Below are 24211 nucleotides of genomic sequence, written 5' to 3' on the forward strand. Positions count from 1 at the left end.
CATATGGATTTATTACCAAGGCTACGATTTTATAATTAGTAAGCTTTATAAAATTATTTCTGTTTAGGTCACGTTTGAATAATTAAAGTGATTAATTTTTTTTCTCGGGAATATTAACTAGTCTTGCCTGTCTAGACTATAAACGGATTAATTTTCTTCATCGCTTCTGTAAACAATTTTGTTTAGGTAACTTTGAACTTTTAGGTAGAAGGTGACCTTCTGTTAAGCACGAAAATAACCACTTGAACGACGCTCGTTATCCAAATTCGCTATTTTTTTAGGAGCGTAGGTTGTTTGTCTAAAATACCACAGTGTCTCAAGGTGAAAGTCTTTAATCTGTGAGACCAGTGATGACTCTGATGACTTACGGCACTGAGACGTGGTAGCTCACAAAAGGCCTCTTAAAAAACTCAGGGTCACCCAAAAGACACTCCCGTACATTACTACATAAGTTTTGTTTAAAGGGACCCTTATGGTATACAAGAAGGGCACAATAATCCGTGCAAGTAAGTCTCCACAGGGACATTATTAATCAGCTTCTGATCCCAGATCACACCTATTTACCAGACTTCATCCGGTTTTCAAAAGGCTAGTGCCTTCACCCAAAGGACAATGGAAAGGGTCATGTTCGGAGTTTTACTGTGAGATCGAATCAGTAATGAGGATATCCACAAGGGAATAAGAGTAATACCCCAAGAATTGCAAAACTTAAGTGGCTATGGGCGGAGAACGTGCTCCCCGTCTGATGATCTGATGAAGGTTGCGAGATTCCGCTGCATGCAAGCAGCACAACGAGTCCTTGTGGCGTTCTTTGAGGGTAGCCTACATTCAGCAGAGGACGTTCTGCGGCTGAAATGATGATGATAGAAAACACAATCAGTGGATCGGACATTTTGTAACGAAAGTTGGACCGATTCGTGGAAGGGTTCTTTAGGGAAAATTGTTCACATTTAGTCCGCATTGAAAATTGTCTGCCCACGTTGCGTCTTGCGGTACGCAGACACTACTCGAGAAGACGAAGAATAACGTACAGTGAACAAGTAAAGAAGAATGTCAAAGTAAAATACAATGGTCGTGAGGAGCGGCGAAGACTACACCGACAAAAGCCTGTTATTTGAACGTCTGAAACGAAACGAAGTGCATCATTTATTTAGCCGTATATACTGTGGGCGCTGAATGAGGCGGTTTCAGGTTAAAATTTTTGTGCTACCAGGTAAGGTAACTTCATTACTCTGGTAGTCAAAGTATATTCTTTAGTTTTGAGACCAGATAATTGGCGTGGTTGTGTAACACACTATTATTATTAATTCACTTCTTTTTTCATTACGAGTCGACACTAGCTCATTTCGAATTCAGTTTTTCCCGTACTACTAATACGGTACATTTTGCTTGAGTCGAGTGGCAGGGACACTGGCTTTATTTCAGAATTTATTTTTTTACAAACGAAATTAAAGCCATTTGGAAAATGTATATTGTGGTATACGTGTTCTATTAGTTCAGTTGATATAAAAAAGAACCATTGGTATATGTAAAGTACCTATTGAATACTGTCGTTTTCTTGAAAAATTTCGAGGTAAGTTTGTGTTTTTCTACTAAGAATGAAAATTTTTAGAAATCGTGTTTTCACATCATTGTATATTCTCAATTTTACTATACCTATATTTTTCCAAAGTGATTCTACACTTTCACTGTTTTGCGGAATCAATCAAAGCCATTTGAGGTTCTATAGACTCTTAAACCATTGTGTCCCTTTGCAAGTTTTGGTAAAAACACCTGTAGTAAAATTATAATTTCAGAAAATTATGTGTCAACTGAGGTAAACAATATCACGGTGTCCAGAAGCGTCACCTTCTCTAAACAAACATACACTTATTAAATATAATACACTTCATGTCTCGACGTCGTTCTGTCGTGATAAAAGGAAAATGGAGGCGAGAAATTATTATCCATTCAGTCCTTTGTGTTCTCTCGTTAAATTAAAATTGCTTGGAAGATCCGCTTTTGTAACGACACGCGCCTCATTTCTGTTTGTTTCAACTTTTGTTCCAGATTTCTCGAAATATTTCCGATTTAATTAAGTGAGTGGTTGTTTAGGCTTTTCTCTTTTTTTGTTAATATTTTTTTTTAATTATTTAAGCCGCTAATATTACAACTTTTTTAAACTGTTTGTTGCAGATTGTAATGTTATATACCTAATTGTACACCATAAATGAAAACTTATTCTAGTAAATAACGAGTTTTTGGGTTTTCACGATTGTTACACATAGGAAATGAAACTATTTTCTCGGATCTTAATTCGTTTTTTCAAACAAACCAACGGTAAAAGTAAAGGCCCCGAAGCGTTGGTTTATTTGAAAAAACAAACATCATTTTCTACTAAATAACATTATTGTTCTCGACTTCTTTAGTTTTTACAATTATCGCCAGGAGTGTTTACTTTTTTAACAAATTTGCTTTGGTTAAATGAAATTTTAACATTTTTTTTTATTATTTCGCCTTGTTTAAATGTAATTTTTGCTTATCTCTCATATTAGTAATTCTTGTCGTAGTAGTTGTTTTCAGAATATTTTATCCGTAGGTGGAGGCCTGGAGACCTATTGCACAGAGTATCCTAGTTCAGGCTCCAGCCTTCACAGACAACAAATATTTTGGTTTACAACATAATGTTATATAGTAGTTATAGAGGTGAGTGTGAAGGAAATAAACCATATTATTATTATTGTTAGTGTACTCCATTTCTTTGCTGTATTCATTAGGAACGAGGAAGCAAAGCGCTTCGTGCGAATAAGTGGCAAATTAATGACATAAAGATTGAGCACCCCGGATTTTCTAGTCGACGGAAGGTACAGGTCAAGTGGAGGCAATAAATCCCAGGCTCTACAACACAGTCGCCAAATGTTCATCATATAATCGCGTTAAGTTTACTTAAATGTAGTTTATAATCAAAGAAATAACGTGACCTTTAGAATGAAAGTTAAATAATTCATAAAATGAGTTAATGCCGTAAAACGACTTTAAAATCATCGTTCATATATAATAATAATAACGCACACACTCAACATAGTAACCGCTCCAGCATGGTAACCAATCGTCCACAGTGGCAGTTAAAGCCGACTCATTAAGGCTCGAATGGCACGCTATATGGGACTCTTTAATAATTGTTAGAAATCCCACTCCCGCGTCGGTACATAAACGCCGTATTTAGTGTTGAATTTGTCTGTGTAAAGACAAAATAACCACCACAGTTAATGAAAAAGTGATACATTAGTAATTGAGCCGTTTTCATTCCGAAAATCATTGTTATATTTTTAACCGATTTCGAAAAATGGAGGAGGTTCTCAATACGTCTGTTTTTTTGTATGTATGTTATGCAATTACCGTTTTAATTGTGAACCGATTTTTATGTTGGAATGAGGATATCTCAGTATTGGTACCATTTAAATTGGAAGAAAATATTCCACCTCTAAGGGTGGCAAGCTATGGTATGAATCCTGTTTCGCACAATTTTCGCTAACCCGTTGGTAACCTTTTCAGTTTGTATGCACTTATAAGCAAGGCAAAATTTTCAAAAAGTAATTTCGTAACTGCTTTGTACGGTAGTGGTACAGGTATGCGTGCATACTCCACGTGTGTGTGCATGTATGCATACGTGCTTGCATTAGTGAGTACGTGTTTATTTACACAAGGGAATTTGCCTTACAGTATCTTCAATTTACATAACTTCTTTCGTCTCTATTAACAAAGGCGTGGAGATTATTCTGACGGGTATTAATAAACGACGGCATCACCGATTATGATAATGTTCTCATAAAATTTCGATCTCACGCCTCGTTATCGATGTGGGGAAGGCCTTTCTTGTGTTTCAAAGCATTCACAATCAAGTGCAGATAAAATGTAAACGTTACTTTAAAATTATGTAACTTCGTACACTTGGTAGAATAAAGACACAGTGAGCATACTACATGTAACAAATTATGTAAATGTGAAAGATGATGGCTCACCAAAACATAAAAACTACACCTACTTTATTTAATTTTAAATTCGGAACTTAATCGTGTATAAAAACATATTTTATTTACCTCGACGTTTCGGATGTTGGTATTGCAACGTCCATAGTCCCTTTGAGACCAAATAATTTGAATTTAAAATCAACATATGAAAATCGTGAAAGTTTAAATGAGTTTAAACCCATTTAAGTTTATACCCATGGCGCACAGAAATGACATATGGCTAGATTTATAAAAAAATAAGTGTCCTTTACAATGGTATGTGTCGCTTTATTGTGGGTACGGGGAATTATGGACTAAAAAATGATATGAAATAAATAAAAATATATTATTTGTGTGTTTAGTGTTTATTGTTAATCACCCGGCGAACGATTTCGGTCTCTTTTTTAAGATACCAAGTGACCTCATTGTAGGCGACACGCCAGTCCATATCAGTTGCAGTGCCCCTCAAAGCTTTAAATCCCACACATCACCCAGAGACATAAGTTGACAAGTCCCATGTGCCTGTAATTTTTTATTTTTTTATAAAAAGTAAGTGCGCATTTGACCTCAATCTCACCTGATGGAGAGTGATGGAGTGATGAGTAATGAGGTCAACGATGTAGCACGATGCACACTTAAGTAATGCCCATTCACTCTCACCTTGAAAAGGTCCAAGTTATAGCGTTCGGGGAATAAGTCCGCGGGTAGGGAATTCCACTCTCTTGCCGCTCGCCATATAAATATGGAAGCGAATAGCTTCTTGCGAATCCTGGGAATATCCACAACACAGGGGTGGAAACCCAGCCCACGTCAAGTTCCCCGATGATGGAAAGGGGAAGGCGGAATCAAATTATGCAATTCCATCGCACACTCTCCGTGATATATCCTGTAGAATACCGATAAGCAGGCAACTTTACGGCGGTGTTCAAGGCTCTGCAACTTCGCCTCCACTAATTCCGAGTCACCTGTAAGCATCTTGACACGCTTGTCGATTGAATTCAAAGTTGCCAGTTGATACTTAGCAGAGCCATCCCATATGTGGCAGCAATACCCGACTGGACTTGAGCTTGGTACAGCAGAAGCAACTCTCCCGGTGTAAAATAACGCCTCACTTTGGAAAGGATGCCAAGCTTCCTGGCTGCAATTTCACCAGCACCCTTACCCTTCAAAACCGGAACGCAATACTGCTAAACGGCAGAAATAGGTAAGGTGGCAGTACTTCCCTGGACAAAATCTTTCACAAGGAGCTCTACTGCTACTAATTATTACTACTACAACTGACCGCGAAGAGATCGCGCACGAGTATATTGATAATTTATTTTGACAGAAGTCTGACAATAACCTAATTAGGGTTTTCACATAAAACATGTTTAATGTCAAATCTTCATAAAATAAAAAATGTTTATAAGTGCATAATTTAAAACTAATGTGGTTTTTGTACGCAACCACCACTAACCGGGTCAGATTATGGACTCCATCTCTACTTAAGCGAAATGTAGTTATCGCCTAAGTTAGTTCGTAGAGTGTTTAAACCTCTCTATTAATAAGTTGTAATTTGGCTGATGTGGCCTTTGCGGTGCGACTTTAACTATGATTACCGCATGTCATTTGTTCTAATGACACAATTATTACAATTAACAATTTTAACACACGCACTGTTAACGTTATTAAAAGTTTTCTATCGATACCTCCAACAAACATTACGCCATTTTGTTTTTATTCTATTTTTTTAAATTTTTTTTTTCATAAAATTCGGATAGCACAATAATTTAATAAATAAAATAAAGCTGTTTACATTAAAAACAGAAAATTACCAAAAAAAACTAATTGGCGTAGTATTATTTGGAGGTAATTATTTTATGACTAAGAAACACCGTATGAAGAAGCTACGAACGCTTGAACAATATAAGTCGACACATCCGTAGAACAAAGGTCTATGTGCAAGGCTACTTATTCTCAGGACATAGTACATTTCGTTCGTTCTTCTTCGCTGTGAATGTCAGATCGACTGTTGTTCAATTTTATAATTTCCGAAACGAAACAAGATATATAAATTCTCAAAACACCTTCACGTAGGCCTTAGTTTGAATAATGAAATTATTCTGTAACGTACTTATTCTCTTTTCGCTATATAATCACATCGGACTCTGTTCTTCGGATGAGTCGAAGTATTCTTTATATTACTTATAGGATAGTTTACAACAATTTCCGGACAACAAGCTGTCATATACAGGGGTTAACTTAATTGCGTTACACCCAAGAGGGTGGTTCCTCCTATTACGACGAACAGCCTTAGGAACTGCGAAGAAATAGTTACAAAAAATCAATAATATATTTTTTTTACTAAACAGCCGCATGTTAGCCAGTAATCTCGAATGATGTTAACCGACTGACTGACAGTACACGTTTGTCTATAAGAAAATGTATTCACTTTAATCTTCTTCTTATCGTATCGATGCCGTACACAATAATGTTTGCCATCGTGGTGAAAGGATTTGACAATTAGCGGAAAGTACTCGCCGATTGTTAAATGTCCATGAAATTAATGGTAGGTCGTGTAAGGAGGCTCTTTCCGTGCACTTTTGTGGCGATGTGACCTCCTTACATCGATATCCCACCCTTTTTATCATCTTTTCTCTGGTTCCTGGCCACTTGTTTTAAAATTTTGAATAGTTCTTTAAGAGGGAGCATGCCAAAAAAGTTTTGACGTTGGCTCCGCCCAAATTTGTGAAACAAATATATGCCTGAAGTTCGCGTGACATGCGACAGAAGATATTGAATTTTGCGCAATAATAGTACCAAATTCGTTTTAGCGGAATAACTCTAAAACTAAAGGGATTAAAAAAAAATCCTTAGTGACAGTTCTCAATCATGCATAAATATAATTAATTATCTAATTTTTGTCCTAACAACCTGTAGCATTTCGAGGATGAATCGAAAAAATGTGAAAATTAGAGATCATTTCGTGATTTTTATCTATCGAGGAAACTTTATTGTTTTATGTTTCTGATTAGTGTCTACGCTTGAATATATCGTGTAGTTACTCATACAATATTTTATTTTTAACTTTAAAGTGGATATACATTTATACAGATATATGAATTTTTCCTCTGCTCCTTAATTCCTTTGCCTCACCATTTTCACTTTGTTTCGTTCCGTCGTCACTCCCTGCTCAATCGCTGTAGCGAGCAGTTCGGCTGTAATTTTTAATTGCGTCTAATTTTGATCCTTTAACCAGTTCTCAACCTAAAGCACAGACCAATTTTAATGCTAACCAATCTGTAATTCTATATAACTCGGCTGTTTCGGGGTAAGTCTGTCTCACGTTTTGTATTTAAGTAGGGACTTGTTACAGCATTTCTTTTTTTAACTATTTATCTATGGAATACATTTTTGTGGACCGAAATTTCTTATTTTATTGTCGTGATCCTGGTCGCGGCATATTATATAACCTTTTCACATTAATAGCATAGCTAGCAAGATCTTGGTAGCTCCTTCATTCCATTGCACTAGTACTCATAGTACAGGAACATCCCTAGTTCGAATCCAGGGTGCCTAGCATAACCTTTCAAAAACAATCTTATTGTAAGCTTTTTTATATATATTATAATTATAATATTAAAACTATGATGTTTTATAGACAGTTTTCAGTCAGGAATGCATGTGTGTTTTAAAGATATTGTGTTCAAAAGGTTAGTTTTTGTTTTTGTGTTCAGTTTTCTCACTGGGTGTGTAATGGAAGATATAATAACAAATAATCTGTTTTCACTTTATATAACATCATTTGATATAATAACTCACTGTATAATCAACAAAAAAAATGTAACAAATATTAAATATAATCATTAGGTGACATAATGAACAAATGGTATAAGTACTAATAGTATAATGTATTAAATAATATAACACAATATTTCGTTTTATGAATAGTTGAAGCGCCATATAGTATGTTGGTAAGATTTGTTTTATTTCATTAATTATATAATCGCAAAATATAATTGTTTTTGTATAGCTTTAAGTCCTTTTTGTGTAATAAAATATAGTTTTTAAAACTAAGCAGAATATAAATTGCATATGCTAACCTAAACCAACAGAAGGAGGTCGATTCTTCTAGCAAATGCAAAAAATTCGGTTCTGGCACTCGCCGGCCGCTGCCGCGGCACGCTCGCTGCGGTTGTTCGGCTCGTGCAGTTTTGTTATATACTAACCTAACCTAATCCCACAGGAGGAAGATGAACCAACTAGGAAATGCTAACAAATTCGGTTCATTCACCATTGCACCTAAACACCACTCGAATTATATTAATACATTATACTCTTGTCATATAAAATGAACATTATGCCGCCAGTATATTAGATTGAAAATTGTTATATCAGTCGTTTATTATACCCTTCATAGCATGCAAGAATATGTCAAATGTCTGTATACCATAAATTAATTATATCTGTTGAGCGTTATATCGACTAAAAATATGTCACTTGTTACGAACCGCACCCTTTCTCACTCCGTGGGTGGTTTGGCGGTTTTTGCAGTTGCTTTGGGTGAAAGTCGTCATGGAGAGTGTTACACTTGCCAAAGATTTTCAATAGTGTTTCGGTTTGGTTGATAGTTGATTGAGTAAAAGTCAAATAATGATTTATTCCATAGGTAACATTTTTACGTTTGAAAACGTTATTTTTTAAGCATGGTACCATGAGTTTAGTTTTAAGGTTAATATTATAGACATCTTCTTTCTTAATGAAATAATGTATATTTTTACGCGCATACAAAATATTTGAGTAAATGTAGAGTGAAGTCACAGTCATGATACCAGTCTCCTTACACTTTTCTCTGAGATAAGCCCGAGAACCTAAACGGTAGACAAAACGAATCGCTCGTTTTTGCAACACAAATATGGTTTGCATATCTGCCGCTTGAGAATCTCGTAGGACATTATACTATGGAAGTAACTAAAATTTGACACTCAAGTCAGTGTTTTCAAATTGTCGCAATTATTTGTAAAATTCAAAAATTGAGGTTCAATTGAGGTTCAAAAGGCCGTTTCATTATACATTAGGGGAGAATGATAAATTCCCCAAACTCTGGTACTCAAACTACATGGAATTCCATAGTTTGAGATCAGGTCGTTGGTGTGTTTGTGTGGCACTTTTTTTGTGATTTCACGAGATCATATTGGTAGTTGTTTGCATTAATTGATACAATCATCCTCCATTGATTAAATTAACAAGCTTGTATATTGTAGGGACAAAAACATATTACCAATTTATTTATGATACTACCTACATATTTTAAAGTGCTAAGTGAACAGACATCCTCTAGGCATAAGTGTACAATCTTCCTCCAAATCCTTACTTTCCATCAGATTAGACTGCTAGTAAATTGGACAAACGAAGGCTTTTTTGGTAAATAAAATCCCTTTTACCAACCCTTTCTTATCAATCTGAACAAAAAGCTCATTTTATATACATATATTACTTACAATCACATGTTTCAGACTTATGTTCTCCTGGGAATTTAAACGGATGTTACGTAGAAACGCTAAGTCATGATGAATATTGCTTTCGAGGCGAGCAAGCTTTTGCTGACGTCACTAATCCGATCGAACTTAGCAGAAATAGCGAAGACGTAATATCGAAAAATGAACCATGAAAACCATAATCGATTGATAAATGACACCTGAGGGTTATCCTAGGGGTTCGATTTTTGAGCTAATAGAAACCACGTGCAAAAGATAAAGGTTCAGAGTTTTGTTAAAATTTTTGTCGGAATGATGTGAATTCAATTCGACTGGCCTCGAAGGGCAGTATTTTTGTAGTAAAATAATTTTCAAACGAAATAAATGACATTTCTGCTATTACGGGTGAATTCGCTACGGAATAGAATGACTACGACCTATTGCGTTGAGATTTGTACAAAGTGTATATATAACATAGGACCCGAAATCGTCCCCTGAGGAAGTATCAATTTATAAGTACACAACAAAATATTGCGTGTATTGACTTTAAACTTTGTTGTTAATAATAATATAAATTGTATTTATCACGCTTTTTCTTTCATTTAAGATTTAGACGGGTCTAGGCCGCGTGTAATTCATGTTGAGTCTCTGTTTTATTTGGTGGAGTTTGATAGTTATTAAGAAACTTGAAGAAGCATTGATCGTTTGAAGCTACGCGTTACTGGTTTAGTCATTCTATTAGCCGTTTAGTACAACTTTGGATGTCTCAGTTAACGTCCTATGGTTACTCCACGATATTTAACTTAAGAGTACTGGTAACAACCTTGATCTGATAGTGAATTATCCTCTAGTTTGTACTTATCAAATTCTTTCAAGGCCTTTCGCGATTGCTACACTAGGTCAGTCGTGACCATGGGACCCGAACGGGAAAACTGGTGAAATTACATGCGCATGAAACTTGTCAACTTATGTCTCAGGGTGACGGGCGCAGTGGCAGTGCCCCTCAGATCTTTGCGATTTAAAGCTTTGAGTAGCACTGCAACTGTTATGAACAGGCATGTAGCTTACCATCGTGAACACGACTTGTTCATCTCATCACTTGATATTATAAAAAAAACAACGAGCGGCGACGCGGTGGCGACAACGACGCGGGCGGCAGTCCTGTTCTGGACGCCAGCGACCAGATCGCTTAATATGCGGCGGTAAAAAGACGTAACGAGAGTGTGAGCGTGATGTCGGTGCTCTGACATAACCTTTTTATGTTATGATGAGTATGAATTATTATAGGCGCAAGATGACGTGATCATGTACTGCAAAAAGGCGAAATTACGAAGACCGAAGAAAATCACGGACAAGTTCTATGATAACGCTAGGATAACCGTGGAAACATTTGACTATGTTCTTGCAAATATCAAGCCAGAATTGGAATCACCCTAAGGTAATCTTTGTGACTTTTGACAACTTTAAGATTTTTATCTCATTTTAAATATATTTGCTATTGTAAATCTTAAACAGTTTACGAACGGACCCAATCCTAAATAGTTTACGCGAGATGCAAACAAAATGAAATCAATCAATTACTGGTTATAGCTTGATTTTTCTTGAGCGTACTTACTTATTAATTTTACGACTGAGGCATCTTTTATAGTTAGGTTTTTTAATGAAAAAAACGAACTTGTTAAAAGTAAGCTTTTGCAGCAAAAACGTAGCTTTCCAGGGGATGACTTTACCTTTTTCTGCCGCCAAACAGTAATGTCAGCATTACTGTGTTCCGGTTTTGAAGGGTAAGGGTGCTGGTGAAATTACAGGTACATGGGACTTGTCAACTTATGTCTCAGGGTGACGGGAGCAGTGGTAGTGTCCGTCAGATCTTTGTAATTTAAATTTTCGACTCAAGGGCCTTGGCATCCATGGAATTAAGTTTCAATAAAAGTAAAATAATCAGAATTGGATATTAATTATCGGTCACATTCGCAAGTGTTCAGAAATAAAATAAAAAAAATGACGTACGAGTTGAATCTGGGATGATTGTAAAATAGTTATTTTTGATACAAGTGCGGAAAGTTAGTCATTATTCACGAGCCTCGAGGCTTCTTGGCCCGAGCCAGAGGCGAGGGTCAAGACTCGAGACAAGTGAAAATGACAAATCCGCACGTGCACCAAACGACGTTTTTTAATACATTTGCGAAAAAACTACATTGAAAGTAAAATAAAACAGTAGTTAAAAAAAACTCATTTTCTGCTAGTAAATTAAAATAATGAAATACAACCACTGCAACCATTATTTAAAAGTCTATGGAAATCTAGTTCTAACGTGCTGTTTTTGTTTATTTTCTGTAATATCGGTCTGTAACCACTTTTCTTATTATGAAGTCCTGGTACTTTTGTTTAAACTTCTTTAGGAACCCGTGCACGGTAGTGAGATACAACTTATCTGTAATACATAGAACAAATATACACATAAAAATCTCGCTTGTCACCCATTCAGGGGTAGGCAGAGACTGTGGACCTCCACTCGATACGTTCATTATATAGTATTTGTAAATAAATATAAGTTTTAATGACGAATGACTTACGTCACAAAGCACATAAATATGCAACTTCTTTAGTTCTGTGATTAAGATTTGAAACAACAGTAAATTTAAAAAATAATGGAAAAGTAAAAAGCACTAGTGCGAAAATTCCAACTTTCGGCACGATTTGTAGTACGAAAAATACCACGTTTTGAGCAACTGTATTAAAAAGTATAATATTATGGTGATGTTCTTTAGTTTCCACGTTATGGATTTTCCTTCTGTTCTTTTTGTATTTGTATAGTTTTTTTTATTTACCTAAAATACAAATGTTTTGATTTAGTTTCGGCTCCAGCTTTCCTCAAATGTTCTCTGTTTTGTAAATTCTTTTGGAAGGAGAAATAAACTATAATTTATTATTATAATTATCGTGTTTTACACATTACGAGTGTTATTTATTGTTACGGGTATACATAATTAAATTATCATACTTGTTATAGGAAATGAAACTATTTTTCCGGATTTAAATCGCGTATATTTGTTTTTTCAAACAAACCGACGTTTCGGGCCCTTTACAGGTCCCATGGTCATGGCGATTTAAATCCGGAAAAATTGTTTCATTTCCTATATGTAACAATTGCGAAAACCTAAGAACTCGATATATCATACTTGTTGCTTAGGTTTGGTTGGTACAATTATTCTTTACTTCATTTCGTTTCTTGAAACAGTTAGCACTGTGGGCGCGAGTTGAGGAGGTCCTAGGTTTTTTTTCTGGTTGAACCAATATGAAAAATTAACTTTTCTATTGAATCTGGTCTGGATATTCAGGATAGTGTCCCTTAAGTACAAGGGATTCTCTAGTTTGAGATTAGGTAATTGATAATGGTTGTCTAAAACGTCATTGTTGGTATTGTCATTTATAGATTCAGTACTACTAAAATTTATTTAACGCACTTCAAAATTGAGAATTTTTATAATAGGATAATTGTGCAACAATAAACAAAGAAGGGCACATCGCTCACCCTTGCAGGACTTTCAATTTTTATAAATCATACCCGTGCCGCACGAAACGAAATTGACATAAAACTTGCCCGTGATGTACCATGAACTTACCTGTAAAAACTCTTTGAGTTAAGAGCGAAGAAAACCAACTTGATCAAGGAATGCGTAAAGAACAGAACAGTAATCGTATTGGCCGTGAGTTCGTTAACCTCGTCCGAGTATTTTGCCATATTGATGCCCATGCATACAAATTGTATGAAAATGAGAAACGCATGCATGCTGGCATAGATTTTGCGCAAAAGCATTGACATGCTGCCATCGTCTGAAATTGCAACATTGTTATTAAAATGCGCCATAGCTGAGCGAATTAACACTACTGTTGTCTTACGCTCAATTTACATCGGAACGGAATGGAAGCACATTTTTTTTAAACACAGTATAATTAACTTTATATTAAATGTGTAACGTACAAACTTGATATGAACCAAAAAACAGGTCACACGTCCTTCGGGAAATTCTCGCGTAGTCTGGGGAATTCCCGTAGCAACCATGTCGTATCTAGTTTGTACGTTACACAATTGACATAAAATGTATTATGCTATAGTTACAAAAGTTCGCTTCCGTTCCGTTCCGCAGCAAATTGAACGTTAGGGCTAGCGCAAACTACTGCGGTAGCCTATAAGGCAGAAGACATAAAATTTATCAATGTGTATTTTACACTTTTTTCAATTGTAATAAGGTATAAATTTCAATACTCTGAGACGCAGAGAAAAATGCGCCGCGATACTCCGAGGTCTGTCTCAAAAGCATTGCAATCCTTACTACAATTGAAATAACATAATATACACACTACTCAATTTAATGTCCTCTGCTGTCCCGTCAGCCAGTTTGTTATATGTAAAAGTTAATTATGAGAAGTTAACGTCTTGAAACAATACGTGAAAACACGCCAAAATTTCGATTCTGAAACTTAACTTAAAACTTTCTTAAGTTAAAATTTAATCCAGACTTCGAAGCAAAACCTCACAATTAAGTCTTTACCTGGCATATAACAAGTTTTGGATAGTTTACGAAGGATGAAATTCGTTATTGGGAAACGTAGGCTCAATTTACATTACTGCGGAATGGAAGCAAATATTTGTAACCATAGCATAATTAATCTTATGTTAATTGTGCATAATTACATTATTAATAAATAGCAAATAACTGCCGGCAGCGAAATTATAATGACAATATTTAACACCATAAAGGCTAAATTTACATTGCCGCGGAACGGAATGGAACGGAATAGCTTATTACTAACCGACTTCGAAAAAAAAGGAGGAGGTTCTCAATTCGACTGTATTTTTTATGTATGTATATTACGCGATTACGCCGGTATTTGTGAACCGATTTTAATTATTATTTTTTGTTGGAAAGAGGGTACCTCAGTATTGGTCCCATTTAAATTTCAAGAAAATATTCCACCTCTAAGGGTGGCGAACCAGGGGATGAATAAGTTTTCGCGCACTTTCCGGTAACCGGTTTCAATAAAACTTGGTAAATAGTTGTAATTCTATGAACTTTTGAGGTCGGTATTAGTTTTGTAAAAAAATTACAATTATTTTATACATAGACTGCTGTTATATGTTTCGAGCTCTTAGGTTCTTACGATTGTTTTACATGGAAAACGAGACTTTTTTTTTCGACTACACGTCGCATAATGAGTCGTGACCATGGTATCTGTAAAGGGCCTGAAACGCCGGTTTGTTAATAAACAAATATATGCGAATTGGATCCGAAAAAAAATTGTTTCAAGTCCTACTGTTATATATTGTCATTGTAATTTTAATATGCAACAAAAAATACTTCATTAATAAATAGATGAATCTACAGAATGAAATCAAAATTCATATATCTACAGTTTTTACGTTACTACAACAAATAAAATAACATACCTGGTACATAGTTGAACATGAAATGGCCAAACACCCGCAGCAGCATCAGATTTGGCATCAAATCGGACACGAGGCCCTGAGACTTCGCCTTGACCATCATCTATTAAAGAACATTAAAATCAATCAAATTTCCTCATGAAGCCATTAAAATAGTATTTTATGTAATCGTTCAATAATGGGGGTTCTTAAAGTCGAGTCGTATGTTTACGCCATGAAGCTTTGCCGAGTGGCCTAAGTAATAGGTAGATTTTAAGACCTAATCATGTAATAATTGTAAACAATAGGTACTTTTTACGAGTAAATAAAATAATGAAACCTGGACAATAATTAATGTATAACTATACTGTATAAATAAAAAAATAAATAAATAAAAACAGCCGTTCTTTAACTAAAACAAGGATTAAGTGACAAAATATTTTTTTGAGATATCATAAAAAACCTTAACCCAGTTTTGGAATATCGATATTGTTTAATGATATTTCAGCTATGCATTATTAGGGTAAATTGCGATAAGCCGAACACGTTAACTAATTTTAAAAGAGAATTTTGTGCTCTATTTTTTGCTAACGGTTATTTGAGCAGTTGTCACTTAGTTGCATTTTAGTTAGTGGACGGCAGATATTTTGTTAACAATCTACGACAACAAACTCAAACAAAAACCCAAAACAAAAACAAAAAAAAGAGACAGAAGTGGCCCAGTACCGCTATTTTAATGAATCATTTTTTTATAATGATTTATGGCCCTGTCGTAAGACCTTTAGGCCAATTGAACAAATCAGGAGGCAGTAGAGCGTTTGAGCAGCGTCATAGTTGATATTTTAATTAGCAAAAGTAACACGTTCTTTTTTTTTGAAACTCATAAATTTTTCAATTCAGTAGCAGGTACCATAGACAATATAATTTTGATTCAGAACTAAAAAGAACGCCTTGGTGATATGGTTTACGATATTATAATTGACAGACAGAGTAAAAGAGTAGAAAAAAACATTTACGGAGAAATGAACAGTCTTCCTTTTCGTTTTGTGAATTCACCGTTAATATGCGATTTGTAAATTTCGATGACATCGTTCTCTGTCTAGTGAACCATAACGGTTTTTATGGCTTAATTTTCTCATAGGTAGTTAAATTTTCATGTTACACTACATACTTGTAACAAGCTTACACTTAGTTATGTCAGATAATGAGTGAAATTTTAATTATAATTAATTTTTTTTGCTACATTTATGCCTTAATTTAGCATAGGCGAATTTCACCAAATTTATAAAAGCCCGTATTTTAGGCACATATAATCATGTTTTGAAATTAAATCTCTTTACCTCATCACTCGTCTTAGAGACACGCTGTCCCTGTAGATTTTGGCAAAAAGATTTTGTATTTTTTTTATAGCGTTCGAGACATCGTAGGATGCTATAGTACCAAAAATATTTAGTACAACTCACCTTTCTCAACTACAATTTATAATCTTCAATTCGATTCCTGAAAATGTCCTTCCATCTTTCATTAAATTAAGTAAATACAATTAAAACGCGTGTGACGTTCTCACTTATTGTTAAACGAATGATCAATTCATTGTAAGTTGCTTTATACGTTTTGCAATGACGTGTTATGTTTTTGAAGACTTTCTATCCAATAGAAACGTGATACCTCACATGGGAAACTGCAGATGTATAATTTCCGTGCTTTAATTATGGATGATTTGAAAATTGTCTACGGGAAAACACCAAGTGTTTTTCGATTCGATCGATCGAGGCCGCGGTCAATGTTAGGAATATTTGTTTGGTGGCCATAATGCAATATCATTATAATAGTTTCTTGTACATATCCTACTAAAGGAGATACGTAAGGTTGGCTTTGACAGTGGGTCAAATGATTTAAATTTTTCTTTCATGATGTTAAGAGATTTATTTATTTATTAAGGTTCATCAACAATTGTTACAACAAATACATTATGAGTGGTTTCTATTCTAGGGTTTATACTAATTGCACAATTTTTAACAGATGAACACCACGTGCAAGTAAATTAAGTAGTCCGCGAAGGGCTAGACTCGTATCTATGTATTTACTTAAATAGTAAACAATATTATTAAAAGAAAAAAAAAAGCTTTGAAAGTTTAAAGAAAATTAGGTCACGATGATGTAATCAATCGACGGAATTTAACCAAAGAGTCGTGAAATATATCTAAATTATTGATATGAACGATAAAATGGTTATACAAGCTGCATAGACGAGGAACTGGCGAGTTGCGACCCGCTACTGTCCTGCGAATTGGCGTCGAAAAGAGAGCTTTAATTCTATGACGGGGATATCTATGCGGCACTTTAAGTTTGAATTGGCTAAGGAGTGAAGAACAATTTATTTTGTAACGGATAATTTTGTATAGAAAAATCATATCTAATGTGTCTCTACGTTTGTTAAGGTTAACCATTTTAAACATTTTTAACCTGCTATCGTACGAACGTATTCTTTGCGCTACACCCGATGAAAACGACAAATGCCACATAAACCTTTTCTGGATCCTTTCGATTCTCAACATGTGGTTCGCGTAGTGAGGACGCCAAATCACTGACCCATATTCGAGAATGCTTCGCACTAAGCAGTTGTACATTATTATTTTTGTAGCGGGTTTACGGAATTCCTTGACGTTACGAAGAACGAAACCGAGTGTTTTCGAGGCTTTCTTTACGATGTGATCAATATGTGGTACATACGTTAATTTTTTGTCTAGCAGCACTCCCAAGTCTCTTATCGTGTCAACTTCATTTAGTATGGAGTCGTTGATTTTGTAGGAGTATTTGAGAAAACCTTTAATTCGACGGGTGAATGTTATGTATACACATTTACTGGCATTCAGTGTCATTCCGTTTTTTTGACACCACAACCCAAGATTGTCTAGGTCATTCTGCAAAGCTTTGGCATCCTCCACAGAGCGTACCACTTTGAGAAGTTTTAAGTCGTCGGCATAAAGAAAGGGAATAGAATATTTGATAGACTTTGGGATGTCATTAATGAAAATGTTGAATAAAACAGGGCCCAAGAGCGAGCCCTGTGGTACACCTGATGTTATCGAAAACCTGGATGACTGGTAGCCGTTAACAACCACATAGAATGACCTTTCTTGGAGATAAGATCTCATCCACTTCAACAATGGTCCTGAATAACCATAGGCTGACATCTTCAGGAGAAGAACGTTATGTGGTACACCGTCAAAAGCTTTACTAAAGTCTGTGTACACTACATGAGCCTGACCTCCTTCATCGACTGCCTTCGTGACAACCTCAATGAAAGATGCCAGTCCTGTGCAAGTAGATCTTGATTGGACAAAGCCATGTTGGTGATCAGTTATCATTTGTTGAAAATATTTCTGTGTCGCTGTGCACACTACCGATTCCAATACCTTACTAAATACATTGAGAATGGATATTGGTCTGTAATTGCTTACATTTATACTGTCACCATTTTTAAATATTGGGATAACTTTTGCAGTCTTCCAAACACTAGGAAATACGCCAAAGCGTAACGAAGCGTTTATTATTGTTAATAATGGTGTTACTAGTCCCTTAGCACATCGTTTTACGAACAGTGGTGATATGTTATCAGGTCCCGCTCCTTTGTTTACATCGAGTCTATTAAGTCTAGTGAGTAAATCGTCATTATCAATTTGAACCAACGAGAGTGAATCAGAGTTAGTGAAACTGCATGTTTGATTATGTGCACTGTCAGGAAAATGCACGTCTTGTCCATGGACTGATGCAAAGTAGTTGCCAAACATATTACAAATCTCAGTGCCATCGCTGGAGCGTAGGTCATTAAAAGTCATTGTTGATGGGTAGTTGCTACTGTTGGTTTTTTTAGACTTGATGAACGTCCAAAAATATTTCGGATTATTAGTTATTCGACTTTCGATGTTGCTTAAGTGTTCATTATAGCATTTTAGACTTAGTTTTTCGCAGCGCTTTTTCAATAGTTTATACTCTAAGGAGTCTCGGGGGTTATTGTACGTTCTCATTTTCTTTCTTAATTTCTCCTTCTCCTTAAGTCTATTGATTAAGTTACGCGAAAACCAAGGGGGATACTTATTGTTTTTGCATGGGTATTGCGGAACCATGTTCGCGATAATATCCTCAAGGACGCGATGGAATCGAGTCGTCATATCATTGACATTCACGCAGTTCATGAAGATGGAATTCCAGTCAGTATTGTTTAAGAATGTGTTAATAGCGTCATAATCTGCTTTATAAAAATTGTGCCTAATGTTACATTTATTTTGCGCAAGACTATACATATTCCTAATTGGTATTTCAATGGCAAGAGGGGGGTGGGGCGGATCGATTTTACTTAGGATTTTTTCACTGTAAGAAGCCTCACAATGAGTAATATCTGTGAAAATTAAGTCCAACGTTTTGTTGCTGGGGTTGACTACATTATTTATTTGACGCAGATTATTTAAATCGTGAAAATCTACTAAGGATTGTGCTAGTCCAGAAAGGATGTACGCAGGGCTACCCACCAAGTTCCAGTCTACACTTCCCATATTGAAGTCACCTATAATACATTTAGGTGAGTTTATTTGTTCAAACACATGGTTACAGTTATCAAGAAAATTGTCTAAAGAACCTCTGGTCACCGGAGGAGGCAGATAAATTGCGCATAAGGCGTATGTTTGTGCCGATTTATTAAAAGCTTTTTTTTCAAAAGTTATCCACAAATTCTCGTTACAACTCTCCCATGCAAGGACACGTTTTGGATTTAGAGACTTCAAAGTTGCTATTAATACTCCTCCTCCATCTTTTTTTGTTCTGGACTGTCGATCCTTCCTGTGTACAGTGTACCTATGATCAAATAGTTCAGAGCTTAAAACAGTATCGTTCAACCAAGTTTCGGTTAATACTATAACATCAAAATGACTACTACAAATGTTTCGGTAAAATTCTGTTGTTTTCGTTCGCAGGCCTCTAACATTTTGGTAATATATATTAATTGGATCGAATTTTAAATAGCATTATATAATGAAAAAACGCATGCATAATATAAAAAGAAAAAGACAGTTATACAAGTTTTTTAAGTGATGACATGTCTTTCACAAGTATGTAGTCAGAGTGATCGTCTTTGCGCACAAAGATCTTTCCGTTACGGACCCAAACGTATTTGTAATTTCTTTCCCTTGCTCTTGACCTAGCTGCAGCATGTAAAGCTTTATTGGCAGGTGATAAATGTTCAGCTATAAAGATTGGCTTTTTTTCGCCAGTAATGCCTATGTCTGATGTGTTGAGTTTCTCCTCTTTTCTTATTTTTGATCTGTTATAGTTCACAGCTGCAGCCAAGAATTCATCTCGTACTCTTGGTGAAGACAACTGTACGACAATAGAGCGTGAGTCGGGTCCAATTTAGCAATCCGTGTACATTTATGTATGTCTTCTGGGTTAATCTTACACCCAACCGCCTTGCTGATGGACTCGACAATGGTGAGGAGGTTTTCATTTTTTTTTTCGGGTACGCACTGGATTTCAATGTTGCACGTTCTAGCTTGTTGTTCTAAATGATTCACTCTTGTGCTCAAGCTGGCAATAGTTGACTTCATTTCTAAGTTTTCCGACTGCAACATCTCAATAGTTCCGATTGCTGATTGATGCTGTTGGCGGAACTCTTCATATTCTTTATTGATGAAAGACAAAGATTCCTTCACTTCAGTAATTTCCGATTTCAGTGCCTTCATTTCAGAACTAATTAAAGATTTTATTGTTACGCTCATTTCAGAGGCGAGGGCGGTCATTTCTGACTTAAATATTCCTCTAACAACCTCATCAACATCTTGGCGTGTTACTGGGTCTCCTTTTTCAACATGTGGTGATGAGACTGCATGCCGCTTCGCTGATCGCTTGGATGTAATTGCGTCACTAGTTGGAGTTGCCGGGGATAGCTGCGATTGCAATGGAGTGTGGAGTAACGGGGAGTTCTCTCGATTGACATTTCTTCCTTTACAAGTAGGGCATTTCCATCTATTGTTCGAGCTGTTTTTTGGGTCAAGTTTCACACATATGCCGTGGAACGCAAGAGTGCATATGGTGCATTTTATGTAACCGCTTCCAATTTCCGGATCGTTACAACAACCCCAGATTAGAGAATCTGATTCCATTATATTTAAATTGCGTGCACTTATGAAGCTGTTTCCAACAACAAAATAAAGAAAACAGAGAAAGAAATAAAAAAAAAACTAAAAAATGAAGCAAGTAAGTGTGCACTGAGATTCGAACCACGACCCCTTCGTTCGCAAATCCGTGCACAGTACCGCTGCATCAAATCCTCGATGACGGGTGTGAGCGAAATTATGCACCTATAGCGGAGACTAGTTGTTGGGAATGTTAGCCGTTAATAGTTTGCTAATGACTTCAAGGTCGTTTTTGTTCACCACTACACTCAAATACAAAGATTGTGATTAGTCACGATGCGTTTGTAATATTGTTTTTTATTGTCACGGGCACTAGGGATCTAAAGTCGATGAGTATTAAACACCATAAGATTCTTCATGACACAAGGAACACACTGATGGTAAACTCGAAGCGATTAAGTGACTTTAAACTAAATTTATGAAATAAATCCGCACTACTGACACAAATACGTGTTGTCTCGAAGAAAAAAAAAGCAGGTGTGAGATGGTACAAACAAGTCGTGTGCCTTGTGGTACACACCTAAGTAAGTATTGACACCTTACCCATTTCAAGTAAAGCTCATTTTAGAATCTTAATATATGCTCCGGAATCTTATTGTAAAAACGTATATAGATCCCCTTAAAAGAATCGTTTACCTTAGTTAAACGAAAACGTGGTACCATGAGTTTGGACTTAGTTGTAAGGATAATATTATGGATATCTTCTTTCTTAATGAAATTATGTATATTTTTACGGGCATACAAAATATTTGAGTAATGTACTGTGATGCCACAGTCATGATACCAGTCTCCTTAAACTTTTCTCTGAGAGGAATCCGAGAATCTAAACGGTACACAGAACAAATTGCTCGTTTTTGCAACATAAATATGGTTTGTATGTCTGCCACTTTACCCCACATGATAATCCCGTACGACATTATACTATGGAAGTAACTAAAGTAAACTAGTCTACAAGTAGCAACATCGGTAAGTTCACGTATTCTACGGACTGCGTATACAGCAGAGCTTAATCTGCTGGCCAAGAAAGATATATGTGGAAACCATTGGACTTTACTATCTAAGGTCACTCCCAAAAAGACAGCTTTATTAACAAGGTACTGAACGCACAGGGCGCGATACGCTCTCTGTGTATACTTCATCCACAAGCTGCACGTGTAAAAAGATTCATGTACGTCATTACAAAAATTCGCTTTCATACCATTCCGCCGCAATGTAAATTGAGCCTATGGGTGCTGATGAAACTACAGGCACATCGGACTAGTCAACTTATGTTTCTGCAGATATTAGCAATTTAAAGCTCTAAATGGCACTCAAACCGACACCATGAAAACTCTGCCTCGAGCCGTTACTATGCTAGACTGTCACGCTGAGGTCCCGGGTCCCGATTCCCGGGCTGGGAGAAATATTTGTATGGCCTACATTTATTTCTCTCGTGAGATTGAGTGTAATTGGTTTCTCTAGTGCGGGGCTACAAGTGAGTGCGTTATTATTATTATTACAAGCGTGTCGCTACGCTAACCCTAATACGTGGCTAAGTGACAAAATATAATATTCTACTAATACTCAGCTAAACATCGTTAGGGTAAGTTCCGATAAACCGAACACGTTAACCAATTTTAACTGTTTTTAAAAGTGAATTTTGTGCTCTATTCTTTGCTATTTAAAATGGATATTTGACTATTTGTCACTTAGACGCGTTGTAGTTAGTGCAGTCACATGGTATCATAAAAAATAGTAAAAAAGATACGTCAATGTGAAATCAATTATTGGTATCATACGAATATATTATTGTTAAGGAGGCGAGGGAGGACCAATATGCGTGGCGCCACTGGAGCTATAAGAACGACTTACTTGCATTGCGACAAAAAAGAATCAAATGCAATATAGGTACAGTAGGCTCGTCGGTCGAGTTATTATTTATTTAAGAATGAATGGTGACATAAGGGTTATTGCTATGATACAAAGTGACGGAGCGAACAGGTCGTACGGCTTGTGGTAAGCGACACGCCTATCCATGACAGTGGCGATACCATTCAAAGCTTTAAATCGCAAAAATTTGAAGGGCACCACCACTGCTCCCTTCACCTTGAGACATAAGTTCACAAGCCTCATGTGCCTGTAATTCTTTTTTAACTGCCTCTGTGGCCGAACGGTTACCATGCCGGACTGCCACGCAGAGGTCCCAGGTTCGATTCCCGGGCCGGGAGAAATATTTGTAAGGCCTACAATTATTTCTCTGGTGAGTTTGGGTGTAATTTGTGGTTGTCTATGTGTGTGTCCATGGCACCCGCGACACAGGGTTTCCCTAGTGCGGGGCTATCTTGAGTGTGTGCGTTATTTATTATTAAAAAAAAAATCACCAGCACTCTTCAAAATCGCAACGCAATAATGCTCACGGCTCACATTATTGGCGGCAAAAATAAGTAAGGCAGTACTACCCTGGACGAACTCTTTCACAAGAAGCTTTACTGCTAACAAAATCAATTGGTTTGTAATTTTTCAAGTTTCTATTGAATGTCACAATGTTTCACCAAAGTATTCAATGATTTTTGTGACATTACTCCACTAGTTTGTTATAATTAACTAACCGACATCAAAAAAAGGAGGAGGTTCTCAATTCGACTGTATGTTTTTTTTTGTATGCATGTTACGCGATAACTCCGGTATTTGTGAACCGATTTTCATGATTCTTTTTTTGTTAGAAAGAGGGTACCTCCATAATGGTCCCATGTAATTTTGAAGTAAATCATCCACCTCTAAGAGTGCCTGTCCACGCATGAAGATTTTTTTTTATAAATCGCGCCTAAATTCTAGTATAAGGAGCAATTATTTTAATGATTGATTTTGCTATTCTTTAATTCAAGGCGTTTTTCTCTCAATATACTTTGAGTAGTGAGAACCGATTTTTATTATCTCCTGTGTCAAGACCCGTATAGTGGCGGACTAGGGGAAGAATCCGGGTTTGCGCACTTTCCGGTAACCGATTTCAATAAAACTTGGTAATTATGTGTAATTCCACGTACTTTTGAGGTCGGTTTTTCTTGTACGGAGATTATTAATACAAAGATCGAACACTAAGAAAAAATTCCGGCTGTATACGAACTAGCGTCTTCCAGCAAACCGTGTCAGACGCCTGCAAAGCTACGG

At 36.1% G+C, this 24211-nt stretch overlaps 1 protein-coding gene across 2 annotated transcripts in view; it reads right to left on the reverse strand.

Moving 5' to 3' along the window:
- Positions 1-14997, reverse strand: part of LOC113240657 (odorant receptor coreceptor) — a 37773-nt gene extending 22776 nt beyond the window's left edge. The window contains exons 1-2 of one of the 2 annotated variants that reach the window (XM_026478015.1): positions 14898-14997; positions 13072-13282 (exon numbers count right to left, since the gene is read on the reverse strand). In XM_026478015.1, the coding sequence (XP_026333800.1) occupies positions 13072-13282; positions 14898-14997 (311 nt within the window). Of the gene's footprint in view, positions 1-13071; positions 13283-14893 lie in introns of both variants that reach the window. The other variant, XM_026478016.1, reaches the window with a different exon arrangement.
- Between the last annotated feature and the right edge of the window lie 9214 nt (positions 14998-24211).

Source organism: Hyposmocoma kahamanoa, unplaced genomic scaffold (genome assembly GCF_003589595.1).
Source record: "Hyposmocoma kahamanoa isolate Upper Pololo Valley unplaced genomic scaffold, ASM358959v1 160, whole genome shotgun sequence".
NCBI lineage: Eukaryota > Metazoa > Arthropoda > Insecta > Lepidoptera > Cosmopterigidae > Hyposmocoma > Hyposmocoma kahamanoa.